This window comes from Pseudophryne corroboree, chromosome 6 (genome assembly GCF_028390025.1).
Source record: "Pseudophryne corroboree isolate aPseCor3 chromosome 6, aPseCor3.hap2, whole genome shotgun sequence".
NCBI lineage: Eukaryota > Metazoa > Chordata > Amphibia > Anura > Myobatrachidae > Pseudophryne > Pseudophryne corroboree.
This window is the reverse complement of record NC_086449.1, coordinates 2108642-2122588: the sequence shown is the minus strand read 5'-3', so window position 1 is coordinate 2122588 and position 13947 is coordinate 2108642. Positions and strand designations below refer to the sequence as shown.

At 49.8% G+C, this 13947-nt stretch overlaps 1 protein-coding gene across 1 annotated transcript in view; it reads left to right on the top strand.

The window, feature by feature from the left end:
* The window catches only part of SENP3 (SUMO specific peptidase 3), a 66930-nt gene extending 53689 nt beyond the window's left edge, over positions 1 to 13241 (top strand). The window contains exons 8-11 of the mRNA XM_063930675.1: positions 11401 to 11538; positions 12316 to 12399; positions 12495 to 12545; positions 12639 to 13241. Coding sequence (XP_063786745.1) covers positions 11401 to 11538; positions 12316 to 12399; positions 12495 to 12545; positions 12639 to 12749 — 384 coding nt within the window. The 3' untranslated portion in view covers positions 12750 to 13241. The remainder of the gene's footprint in view (positions 1 to 11400; positions 11539 to 12315; positions 12400 to 12494; positions 12546 to 12638) is intronic.
* The last annotated feature ends 706 nt before the right edge of the window (positions 13242 to 13947 follow it).

The following is a 13947-nucleotide window of genomic DNA, read 5'->3' as shown; positions in this document are numbered from 1 at the left end:
CAATGCGCGGTGGTGATGTCACAGATGCATTAGAGGAAAACATAGCAGCAGAAGGTTCAGTTTCTGGGGGTTCCTTACCCCCCCCCCCCCCCCCCCCCCCCAGTAGGGTTGTAGCAACGGTGGGTACATAATGACCCACCTTGGGCTGCTTTCTGTACTTTACTAAATACGCTGGTAACTAGACTTACGCCCCCTATGGGACCTCACGTGCCTGTACAGCCACATATTGTCCCTGCGGTTAATACGCCATGGGCAGATCTCCTGTCCACTCAGTTACTGCAATTGAATCACTCACTGAACAAACAAAAGCCTAAGCCTCACCCGCCTAAGACCAAGGGATCCTGTAATGGGCCATTACTTCCTGACAATTCAGCCAGGTTTCAGACACTTCGTCTGATGAGGATGGCGTCTATACTGACCCCACAGACACTGATCCAGATGCTTCTGATGGGGAATCTGTTTCGCGAGTGGATGTTCCTGAAATATTAGAGGCTATCAGGCTGATTCTTCAAATTGATGATGACCCAGAGCCTGTTGTTACCTCTAAGAAACCATATAGATTTAAACGTCAGAAGGTTACTAAATTAGTTTTGCCTCATTTTGACCACTTAGTTGACATACGTCAGGAATCCTGGGAAAATCCAGGAAAGAAATTCACACCTCACAAGAAGATGCTGGCTCGCTATCCCCTCGCTGCGGAGTTAAGTAAAAATTGGGAAACGCCACCGCCGGTGGATTCGCAAGTGGCTCGGCTGGTGGTGTCCTCTGCTCTGCCGGTCACTACCATCACCTCTCTGAAAGAACCGATGGATAAGCGTGTGGAGGGTTGCTTAAAAGCTATTTATACCCTTTGCTGGAGCTGTGCATCGGCCCACTATTGTGGCTACTTGGGCTGCAGAAGCTAATGAAGCGTGGGCTCAGGAGGTGGAAGCAGAGCTGCCGTCCAATTTTTCTGATAATGCTAGACAATGTCTGTGAGGATACTGGGTTCCAAATCACTCCGTCACGGTGGTAGATGAAAAACCAACAGTGGTTTATTGAACAGAATGGGTTATAAACAGCTCAGCACACTTCTGTGATCCAATTCTACACGACAATCCCCTCCTGGAACTCCTGACAGAACATTACTTCTTAGCCAGTCTCCTGCCACTCTCTCACCTTCTCTGTAGATCTCTCTCAACTCCTCTGGTTATACCCTCCCCTGTCTATTCATCACACAAGCTGGTCAATCAGGAGTGGAGACGAGGTGTCTGGACTCTTGTACACAATGGAGTGCACAGGATCAGATTACCTGCATCTCCATACAGAACCTGTTTACTACATAACCTACTCATCCTAATCACATCTGAGTGTACAGCTAGGGGACTTACATTACAATGAACTGATTTAACTATGTTTCTCTGACGTCCTAGTGGATGCTGGGTACTCCGTAAGGACCATGGGGAATAGACGGGCTCCGCAGGAGACTGGGCACTCTTAAAAGAAATATTAGGTACTACATCTGGTGTGCACTGGCTAGTCCCTCTATGCCCCTCCTCCAGACCTCAGTGTATCTGTGCCCGGCCAGAGCTGGATGCACACTAGGGGCTCTCCTGAGCTTACTAGAAAAGAAAGTATTTGTTAGGTTTTTTATTTTCAGTGAGACCTGCTGGCAACAGACTCACTGCTACGAGGGACTTAGGGGAGAGAAGCAAACCTACCTGCTTGCAGCTAGCTTGGGCTTCTAAGGCTACTAGACACCATTAGCTCCAGAGGGATCGAACACAGGGCCCGACCTCGATCGTCCGTTCCCGGAGCCGCGCCGCCGTCCCCCTTGCAGAGCCAGAAGACGGAAGATTCCGGGAGAAAATCGGCGGCTGAAGACTTCGGTCTTCAATAAGGTAGCGCACAGCACTGCAGCTGTGCGCCATTGCTCCCACAGCACACCACACGCTCCGGTCACTGGTGGGTGCAGGGCGCTGGGGGGGGGGGGCGCCCTGCGCCCTGGGCTGCAATTTGTATACCTTACTTGGCAAAATGCACATAATACAGTTCTAAACTGTGTATGTGCCTAATCCCCCGCCATAAATATTATTAAAAAAGCGGGAGAAGCCCGCCGCTGAAGGGGCGGGGCTATCTTCCTCAGCACAGCCAGCGCCATTTTCTCTTCACAGCTCCGCTGGAAGGACGCTCCCCAGGCTCTCCCCTGCAGTATACACTACGGAAAGGGTAAAAAAGAGGGGGAGGGGCGCAAAAAGGTGATATAAGCAGCTATTGGGGGAAAATTCACTTTGTATTAGTGTAAATCCCTCTGTTATATAGCGCTGTGGTGTGTGCTGGCATACTCTCTCTCTGTCTCCCCAAAGGACTTTGTGGGGTCCTGTCCTCAGTCAGAGCATTCCCTGTGTGTGTGTGTGTGTGTGTGTGTGTGCGATGTGTCGGTACGGCTGTGTCGACATGTTTGATGAGGACGCTTACGTGGAGGCGGAGCAGGAACCGATAAGTGTGATGTCGCCCCCTGCGGGGCCGACACCAGAGTGGATGGATATGTGGAAGGTATTAACCGACAGTGTCAACTCTTTTTACATAATAGGTTTGATGACGTAACAGCTTTGGGACAGCCGGCATCTCAGCCCGCGCCTGCCCAAGCGTCTCAGAGGCCATCAGGGGCTCAAAAACGCCCGTTACCTCAGATGGCAGACACAGATGTCGACACGGAGTCTGACTCCAGTGTAGACGAGGATGAGACAAATGTACAATCCACAAGGGCCATCCGATGCATGATTACGGCAATGAAAAATGTGTTGCACATTTCTGACATTAACCCGATTACCACAAAAAAGGGTATTATGTTTGGGGAGAAAAAGCAGCCAGCGACTTTTCCCCCATCTGATGAGTTAAGTGAATTGTGTGAAGAAGCGTGGGGTTCCCCAGATAAGAAATTAGTGATTTCTAAGCGGTTACTAATGGCGTACCCTTTCCCGCCAACGGACAGGTTGCGTTGGGAAACATCCCCTAGGGTGGACAAGGCGCTCACACGCTTATCAAAAAAGGTGGCACTGCCGTCTCAGGATACGGCCGCCTTAAAAGAGCCTGCAGATAGAAAGCAGGAGGCTATCCTGAAGTCTGTATATACACACTCAGGTACTATACTGAGACCTGCTATTGCTTTAGCATGGATGTGTAGGGCTGCATCAGCATGATCTGATTCCCTGTCAGAGAACATTGATTCCCTTGACAGGGATACTATTTTGCTAACCATAGAGCATATTAAAGACGTAGTCTTATATATGAGGGATGCACATTTGCCGGCTGGCATCTAGAATTAATGCAATGTCAATTTCTGCCAGGAGAGTATTATGGACTCGGCAGTGGACAGGTGATGCTGATTCTAAAAGGCACATGGAAGTTTTGCCTTATAAGGGTGAGGAATTGTTTGGGGACGGTCTCTCGAACCTCGTATCCACAGCAACAGCTGGGAAGTCGACTTTTTTACCTCAGGTTCCCTCACAGCCTAAGAAAGCACCGTATTATCAAGTACAGTCCTTTCGGCCTCAGAAAGGCAAGCGGGTCAGAGGCGCGTCCTTTCTGCCCAGAGGCAGGGGTAGAGGGAAAAAGCTGCACCAGACAGCCAGTTCCCAGGAACAAATATCCTCCCCTGCTTCCACTAAGTCCACCGCATGACGCTGGGGCTCCACAGGTGGAGCCAGGTGCGGTGGGGGCCCGTCTCCGGAACTTCAGCGACCAGTGGGTTCGCTCACAGGTGGATCTCTGGGTTCTACAAGTGGTATCTCAGGGATACAAGCTGGAGTTCGAGACGTCTCCCCCTCACCCTTACCTCAAATCAGCCTTGCCAGCTACTCCCAAGGAAAGGGAGGTAGTACTGGCGGCAATTCACAAGCTGTACCTCCAGCAGGTGATAATCAAAGTTCCTCTCCTTCAACAGGGACGAGGTTACTATTCCACAATGTTTGTGGTACCGGAACCAGACGGTTCGGTGAGACCCATTCTAAATTTGAAATCCTTGAACACTTATATAAGGAAGTTCAAGTTCAAAATGGAATCGCTCAGAGCGGTTATTGCAAGCCTGGAAGAGGGGGATTTTATGGTGTCACTGGACATCAAGGATGCTTACCTACATGTCCCCATTTACCCACCTCACCAGGAGTACCTCAGGTTTGTGGTACAGAACTGCCATTACCAATTCCAGACGTTGCCGTTTGGTCTGTCCACGGCACCGAGGGTATGTACCAAGGTAATGGCCGAAATGATGATACTCCTTCGAAAGAAGGGAGTTATAATTATCCCGTACTTGGACGATCTCCTTATAAAAGCGAGGTCCAAGGAGCAGTTGTTGGTCGGAGTAGCACTATCTCAGGAAGTGCTGCAACAGCACGGCTGGATTCTGAATATCCCAAAGTCGCAGCTGGTTCCTACGACGCGTCTGCTGATATTGGGCATGTTTCTGGACACAGAACAGAAGAAGGTGTTTCTCCCGGAGGAGAAGGCCAAGGAGTTGTCATCTCTGGTCAGAGACCTCCTGAAACCAAAACAGGTGTCGGTGCATCACTGCACGCGAGTCCTGGGAAAGATGGTAGCTTCTTACGAAGCAATTCCCTTCGGCAGGTTCCATGCAAGGAACTTTCAGTGGGATCTGTTAGACAAGTGAGGATCGCATCTTCAGATGCATCGGCTGATCACCCTGTCCTCCCCGAGGGCCAGGGTGTCTCTGCTGTGGTGCCTGCGGAGTGCTCATCTTCTCGAGGGCCGCAGATTCGGCATTCAGGACTGGGTCCTGGTGACCACGGATGCAAGCCTCCGGGGTTGGGGAGCAGTCACTCAGGGAAGAAACTTCCAAGGACAATGGTCGAGTCAGGAGACTTCCCTACACATAAATATTCTGGACCTAAGGGCCATTTATAATGCCCTAAGTCGAGCAGAACCCCTGCTTCAAAACCAGCCGGTGCTGATTCAGTCAGACAACATCACGGCTGTCGGCCATGTAAACCGACAAGGCGGCACAAGAAGCAGGATGGCGTTGGCAGAAGCCACAAGGATTCTCCGATGGGCGGAGAATCACGTGCTAACACTGTCAGCAGTGTTCATTCCGGGTGTGGAAAACTGGGAAGCAGACTTCCTCAGCAGGCACGACCTCCACCCGGGAGAGTGGGGATTTCATCCAGAAGTCTTCACGCAGATTGTAAACCGTTGGGAACGGCCACAGGTGGACATGATGGCGTCCCGCCTCAACAAAAAGCTAAAAAAGTATTGCGCCAGGTCAAGAGACCCTCAGGCGATAGCTGTGGACGCACTAGTGACACCGTGGGTGTACCAGTCGGTTTATGCGTTTCCTCCTCTTCCTCTCATACCCAAGGTACTGAGGATAGTAAGTAAGAGAGGAGTAAGAACTATACTCGTAGTTCCGGATTGGCCAAGAAGAACTTGGTACCCATAACTACAAGAAATGATCTCTGAGGACCCATGGCCTCTGTCTCTCAGACAGGACCTGTTACTGCAGGGGCTCTGTCTGTTCCAAGACTTACCGCGGCTGCGTATGAAGGCTTGGCGATGGAACGCCGGATCCTAACGGAAAAGGGCGTTCCAGATGAAGTGATTCCTACGCTGTTAAAGGCTAGGAAAGACGCTGCCTGAAGTTCAGACGTTGTTAAGGGAGTGCTGCATATTCAGCCCCCTTTTGTGCCTCCAGTGGCACCTTGGGATCTCAACGTAGTGTTGGATTTCCTAAAATCACATTGGTTTGAGCCACTTCAGACCGCGGAGTTGACGTATCTCACGTGGAAGGTAGTCATGCTGTTGGCCTTGGCCTCGGCCTCAGCTAGGCGTGTGTCAGAATTGGCGGCTTTGTCCTGTAAAAGCCCATATCTGATTTTCCATATGGACAGGGCAGAATTGAGGACTCGTCCCCAATTTCTCCCAAAGGTGGTATCAGCGTTTCATTTGAACCAACCTATTGTGGTGCCTGCGGCTACTCGGGACTTGGAGGATTCCAAGTTGCTGGACGTAGTCCGGGCCCTGAAAATCTATGTTTCCAGGACGGCTAGAGTCAGGAAACCTGACTCGCTGTTTATCCTGCATGCACCCAACGAGCTGGGTGCTCCTGCTTCTAAGCAGACTATTGCTTGCTGGATCTGTAGCACGATTCAACTTGCACATTCTGCGGCTGGACTGCCGCATCCTAAATCAGTAAAAGCCCATTCCACGAGGAAGGGGGCTCTTCTTGGGCGGCTGCCCGAGGGGTCTCGGCTTTACAACTTTGCCGAGCTGCTACTTGGTCGGGATCAAACACTTTTGCAAAATTCTACAAGTTTGATACCCTGGCTGAGGAGGACCTTGAGTTAGCTCATTCGGTGCTGCAGAGTCATCCGCACTCTCCCGCCCGTTTGGTAGCTTTGGTATTATCCATATGGTCCTTACGGAGTACCCAGCATCCACTAGGACGTCAGAGAAAATAAGAATAAACTCACCGGTAATTCTATTTCTCGTAGTCCGTAGTGGATGCTGGGAGCCCGTCCCAAGTGCGGACTTTCTGCAATACTTGTGTATAGTTATTGCTTAACTATAGGGTTATTGTTCTGAGCCATCTGTTGAATGAGGCTCAGTTGTTGTTCGTACTGTTAACTGGGTATAGTTATCACAAGTTGTACGGTGTGATTGGTGTGGCTGGTATGAGTCTTACCCTGGATTCCAAATCTTTTCCTAGTAATGTCAGCTCTTCCGGGCACAGTTTCCCTAACTGAGGTCTGGAGGAGGGGCATAGAGGGAGGAGCCAGTGCACACCAGATGTAGTACCTAATCTTTCTTTTAAGAGTGCCCAGTCTCCTGCGGAGCCCGTCTATTCCCCATGGTCCTTACGGAGTACCCAGCATCCACTACGGACTACGAGAAATAGAATTACCGGTGAGTAAATTCTTATTTACTAACACTCTGGCCTAGACTTATTCAGTTAACAATTACATTGAATATATAATAACCAAATAAACTACATATACCAAATATAACAGATAAAATATAACTGTACAATATAATAACCACACAATACAATACAATATTGCCTAGCATATAACTAATAACATATTGGCAATTGGTGAAGTCCATGTGTAGGACCAGGGCTAGGAAAGTAACCATGTGTCTTTTACCACTGTGCGACACAAAGCGCCGGCTGTGTCATCACGTGTCGTCACAATGTCTCTCGTATATTGTCTCAGTTTCTCATTACATTAAGGTGGCGGCTTCTGATACCGATGTTCTGGCGGCCAAGGCTTCTACTACGTCCATTCTGGCTCGCCGTATTCTCTGGTTAAGGTCCTGGTCTGTGGATCTGGACTCTAAGAAAACCCCGTGAGGTGCTCCCTTTTAAGGGAAACATCCTTTTTGGTGAGGATCTCAACAAGATTGTTGCTGACTTAGCATGTCTACCTAGTACTGCTCCTTTGGTCCCGAAGGTTAAGAGTACTTCCTTCGTTCCTTTCGACCTCCAGGTAAAGCGAAGGGTCAGGCGTACCCGAAACAGGCTCGCACTTCCAAAACCACTAAGACCAAACCTAAATGTGCCTGGGCTCCCTATCAGCCTGCTTCCAAATCAGACAAGCCTACTGCATGACGGGGCGGGCCTCCCCCTGGGGGATTCCAAGGTGGTAGGCCGACTTCTAGGGTATACCCAGGTATGGTTGAAGACCACTTCCGACGCCAGGGTAAGGGAAGTAGTCACTCACTGATAAGCCATATCCTTCAAGAATCGTCCCCCTCATCAATTTTGCCTGACAAACGTCCCTTCGGATCAGGTGAAGGCAAAAACTCTTCATTTGTTGGTACAGTCGCTCCTGGACACAGGAGTGGTAGTGCCGGCGCCTGTGGCTCAGAGAGGCCAGGGGTACTATTCTCCGCTGTTTCTAGTCCTGAAACCGAATGGTTCCTCCTGGCCCATTCTCGACCTCAAGTCCTTGAACAAATTTGTGAGGGTCTCCCAAGTTTTGTATGGAAACTCTTCGCTCTATTGTTCTGGCTTTGGAGCCCTGGGACTATATGGTCTCCCTGGACATACAGGATGCTTACCTCCATATTCCTATTGCCATGTCGCATCAGCAATACCTGCGGTTTGCTATTTGCAACCTCCATTATCAATTTCGGGCCTTACCTTTTGGGTTGACCACGGCTCCGAGAGTATTCACAAAGGTCATGGCGGTAATGATGGCCCTACTCCGCCGTCAGGGTGTTTGGATCCTACCGTATCTGGACGACTTGCTGATCCTAGCGAATTCCCCAGAAATTCTCCTCCGTCATCTGGATCTGACGGTCCAGTTTCTGCAAGCCCACGGGTGGCTTATCAACTGAAGAAATCTTCCCTGGTCCCTGCTCAGAGCATGGTGCACCTGGGGGCATTGTTGGACACTCGCAACCAACGGTTGTTTTTGTCTCAGGAGAAGGTCCTGAACCTTCAGGACAGAATTCAACGCTTCCTCTCTCGCCCGCGAGTGTCGATACACTCGGCAATGCAAGTACTAGGCCTCATGGTGTCTGCTTTCGACATGGTAGAGTACGCTCAATTTCATTCCTGCCCTCTGCAGAAGCTGATTTTTGCCAAGTGGGACGGCCTGCCTCACCAGATCAGGTCTTGCACGATCTTCTTTTCTCCAGAGGTTTATCTGTCACTGAGCTGGTGGCTACAGGACCATCCAACTGGGTCCTTCTGACGGCGTATGCCAGTCTGCAGGGTTGGGGAGCGGTGTTGGAGCAACTCTCTTTTCAGGGTCTGTGAACTAGGGAGGAGTCTCTCCTCCAGGCAAACATTTTGGAATTGCGGGCGGTGTTCATTGCTATGAACCTGGCCCAGCATCTCATACAGAACAGGCCTGTTCAAATACAGTCTGACAAAGCCACCACGGTGGCGTACATAAATCATCAAGGCGGCACTCGAGGCCGCATGGCAATATTCATTCCGGGGTTCCTCAACTGGGAAAGCGGACTTCCTCAGTCGTCAGGACCTACACGCTGGAGAGTGGAGCCTCCATCCAGAAGTATTTCAACTCCTAGTGGACAAGTGGGGCCTACCTGACGTAGACCTGATGGCGTCTCGACACAATCACAAGGTTCCGGTCTTCGGAGCAAGGATAAGCAGCGTTTGTGGACGCACTGGCAATTCCATGGAACTTTCGTTTGCCGTACGTGTTCCCTCCGGTGTCCCTTCTGCCCAAGGTGATTAGGAAGTTCAAGCAAGAAGGAGGAATCCTACATCTGATCGCTCCAGCGTGGTCCAGACAGCATTGGTTCTCAGACCTACGTTAGAGCGTCCTTTTCTGCTTCCGCAACGCCCAGACCTCGTTCAGGGCCCGTGAGTGTGTGTGTGTATGCAAGGATTTGGCCCGGCTGGCTTTGACGGTGTGGCTCTTGAAGCTTCCGTTCTGAGTGCTAAAGGATTTTCTGAGGCGGTCATTCAAACTATGTTGAAGGCCCGTAAGCCGGCTTCGTCTCAGATTTATCATAGGGTCTGGAATTCTTACGTTGCTTGGTGCGCATCTAACAATCATGACGCGTACAAGTTTTGTACGGCCAAACTTTTTGCCTTTCTACAACTGGGCCTGGAGTTAGTACTTCTGACCTCGATCAAGGTTCATATTTCTGTCTTGTCGGTATGGTTTCAGAGAAAAATTGCGACTCTGCCTGATGTTCATACATTCCCTCAGGGTGTGTTACAGATTCAACCTCCCTATGTCCCGCCTGTGGTTCCTTGGGATTTGTCGGTGGTTCTGGAGGCCTTGCAAGAGTCTCCGTTTGAACCTCTTGAGTCTGTGGACCTTAAGTGGCTTACTCTTAAGGTCTTTTTTCTGCTGGCTATTGCCTCTGCTAGATGGGTTTCAGACTTGGGTGCCTTATCCTGTCTGTCACCCTTTCTAATTTTTCACCGTGACCGGGCGGTTCTTCGGATACGCCCTGGTTATCTACCTAAGGTGGTGTCTACTTTTCACCTTAACCAAGAGATTGTGGTTCCGGCCTTTATCTCTCCTGAGTTGTCCTCCAAAGAGCGGTCTTTGGACGTGGTACGGGCTCTCCTTTAGGAAGTCTGATTCTCTCTTTCTACTTCTTGGTTTTCACAAACTCGGCTGGCCTGCGAATAAGCAGACTCTGGCCAGATGGATTAGAATGGTGATTGCACATGCTTATGTACAGGCTGGTTGTCTGGCTCCTGCTACCATTAAGGCCCATTCTACTCGGTCGGTTGGACCTTCTTGGGCGGCCCACCGTGGTGTGACCCTTGAACAATTGTGCAAGGCGGCTACGTTGTCCTCAGTGAACACGTTCATAAGGTTCTATGCCTTCGATACTTCCGCCTCCCAGGATGCTTCCTTTGGACGCCGGGTTCTTGTGCCCGCTATAGTGCGTCCCCTCCCATAAGGAACTGCTTTAGGACATCCCCGATGTTATTCCCTGTGGAGCCCAGTGTACCCCGCAGCAGAAAACGAGATTTATGGTAAGAACTTACCGTTGTTAATTCTCTTTCGTCGAGGTACACTGGGTTCCACAGGGCGCCCACCCTGACGCACCTAGCTTCTTTGGGTTGGTATGGCATTAGCCGCTGATACTTTCTCCTGTCATGAGAATGTAGTGTAAGTGGCTACTAACGGTTGTCGTCTCTTATTACCTGCTACTGCATTGGACTGGTTAACGAAACTGAGCTCCTGTGCAGGGAGGCGGGGTTATAGAGGAGGTGGCGCTGTGCATTCTGGGAACAGTCAAAGCTTTGAGCCTGTTGGTGCCTCGGATCAAGATCCTATTCTACACCTCCGATGTTATCCCTGTGGAACCCAGTGTACCTCGCAGAAAAAGATTTAACAAAGGTAAGTTCTTACCATAAATCTCCTTATTGTACATATTGTAATGCGTGGGTCTTTATCTCCCACTTACTCCTGCACGGACCTTACTGCTTTGATCATCTGTCCATAACTTCCAGTTCCCTTGTTCTGTATTCACTACCGCCTAACCCTGTTCTATTCACGTCATCAGAAAGCATTGCCTCACTTCATGAGTATACCCAACACTGGCCGCGTATACTGCAATATCTGCAGCGGGACTGGGTCATTGGCCTGAAGTTGCAGCTTGTGGCTGTAAAACGTTCACAATGTCCACTAATATTTATATCATTATTGGGCATGCGGAGGGAAGATAGGGGTGGTAGTACCACAGAGGACAGAGTGGTGCAGGAGACATCCAGCTTCTCGGCCCGATGGGGAGGACGGGATGTGGCCATGTACAGGGAAATGTCCGGGTGTATGTTCCTGGAGACCTATCTTAGGATGAGTCTCTCACAATATACTTTCTTGTGTGTGACAAATGCAGGACTGTGCCTGGTACCTGTCCTTCCCGGCTCGGCTGACCTACTCACAGTCCCCGTTTCTTTGCTTTCAGGTGGATATATTTAGTAAGCAGTTGCTCCTGATTCCAATACACCTGGAAGTCCATTGGTCTCTGGTCTGCGTGGACGTCCCTAAACGGACCATTACTTACTTTGATTCCCAGCGCACCCTGAACAGGCGCTGCCCCAAGGTAAGTCCTCTGTGATAAATGGCGCATTCCCTTTACCCGGATACATAGGATCTACGTCTGCCATACATTTCCATTGTAGGGGGTCTGTCTGATGGACACCAATATTAGATGACGCTGGCACAGTAGTGGGACAGATATGACGCCACTTACCGGGGAACCTGTATTGGCCGGTCACACAGTGTTCCCGTATGCCTGCGTTTTCTGTTTCTGTCCCGCTATGTTGGCTGGTGCGCTGCGGTTGTAGTAGATCTCCTGGAAGGTGCATTTATTCCTGTGATGAGGCTTGCTTCACTCCTGAATGTGGCCAAACACTGTTGGGGAACCTCAGCAGACGGCATTCTCTGTATTTGGGTGTCCCGGCCCAAAACCTTCTCCTAGTACATACCCTGCTGCGCTTACATCCCTCCGGCCCCCAGCGGTCATCCTGCTGGGAGGCTCCAACCAGGTTATCGCTCCTCCAGAATGTGGATAAAGGGCAGGAGTCCCTGGTATAGGTGTCTGACTGCATGATATCACAGTATGAGTGCATATTTCCACCAGTTATCGCTGGAAGCTGCAGGGGGATAGAGCTGGAAGCCACAGGTAGTGAGAATGGGTTTCTGGAGTATTTGGACACTTCTATAGAATGTTCACTTGTACTGAATTATAAATCGAAACGGACAGCCTCCCGCTGCTGAAAGTAGACGTGCGTCCTGATTTCTCTCCTGCTTGTCTGATACATTATATACATATGATTTATTTTATGTCACCCGTAACTGGACATTTGTGCTCTCCTAGCATATAGCCAAATATCTCCAGGCAGAAGCGGTGAAGAAAGAGCGGCTGGATTTTATGAATGGCTGGAAAGGACTCTTTAAAATGGTGAGTGCTGATACCCCTGCTGCTCCCTCCGCCCCCTCCTTTGTTCTGTCCTCTCTGCCCCTGGGAACAGATACTAATGATGGTCTTTCCTGCAGAATGTTGCCAGACAGAATAATGACAGTGACTGCGGGGCGTTTGTGTTGCAGGTAAGTTCCACTGTCTCTCTATCTGAGCTGCATCACAGTGACGTGTATATAAGATATAAATCCCCCTTCTTGCTTTCTTCTTTCCTCCTTCAGTACAGCAAATTCCTCGCCTTGGAGCTCCCATTCAGCTTTGGTCAGCAGGACATGCCTAAACTGAGGCGCCAGATGTATAAGGAGCTATGTCACTGCAAGCTGACTGTGTGATGCCATCTGCTAGGCGGAGGCAACATCCGGACTGAGCCAGGGGTCCTACAGCGTCGTAGAGGGGCTCGCCGTGATGTGTGTCCTGAGGAACACCCTCCCTGACCCATCCCAGGAGGCTTTGTGCACAGCCTTCATTTGTACATTGATTTGTGGAGTCTTGAGTTTTCTATATGCGCCCAGCCAGGGTCCCCCCAGCCCCTCCATCTCTACCCAGTTTCCCTGCAGGCAGTCCCACGTCTGCGTCCCACCAGCCCTGTTCAGAGATTCTGTATCACGCCCCACTTGCCCGTATAGAAGGCCACCCTGCCCTGTGTCTTTTATTTTATTTTGTTTTTTGTTTTGTGTATTTTTTCGTTTCTTATTTAAACGGTTTCTGGGGAAAATTTGTAGTTTTTTTTTTTTTTTTTTTTTTTTTTTTTTTGACAGAAAAAGAAGAAAATTGAAAAACAAATAAAAAGTTCTATAGATTTTGTGTTTGTGCTGCCCACATAATGACGGTATTAGTATCTTATTGTACAGTTTGGGGGGAAACCATTGGTGGAAAATGATGTAGCCGCTGAGGACCTGATTCTTGTTTGTAAGTAAAGCAAAAAAAAAAAACCCCAAGTTACTTTGTATCTGGAACAAACCATGCTTCCATGCAAGGGGAGCAAATACATTATATTGTTTCTGTGCAGGGTAAATACTGGCTGCTTTTGTATGTAGCCCATAACTGACCACTTTATAGTTGCCCTGCAATTTAGATTTCAGTTTGAACACACCCCACCCAAATCTAACACTCTGCACATGTTACATCTGCCCCACCTGCAGTGCTTTATGGTTTTGCCCAGTTGCTTGATGATTTGCTTTACTTACAAACCTGAATCGGTCCCTGTGTGCAGTAATATATGCGTGGTGGGGAATCCCCTCACCCGCTCAGGCACATGAGCTTTTTCTGGAAGGGCTCCCGGCTATCTTGTACTGTGGCGCCCCCTACTGGACGTCCCCAGCTCTTGCACAGTAGTTCTCTGCAGGCCCTGCGATACAGGATGCTGCCTTGTGCTAGAGCTGGGCCTGTGTCAGGCTGAAATACACACTCCTGCATGGCAGGCCTTTTCCCCTGAGTGACCGCATTTCAAAATGAGGTGTGAGGTGTCAGAAGCGGTACAGGTGAGTATTTTGCATTAGCCTATGTACTATGGTAGATGAATGTCTGTAT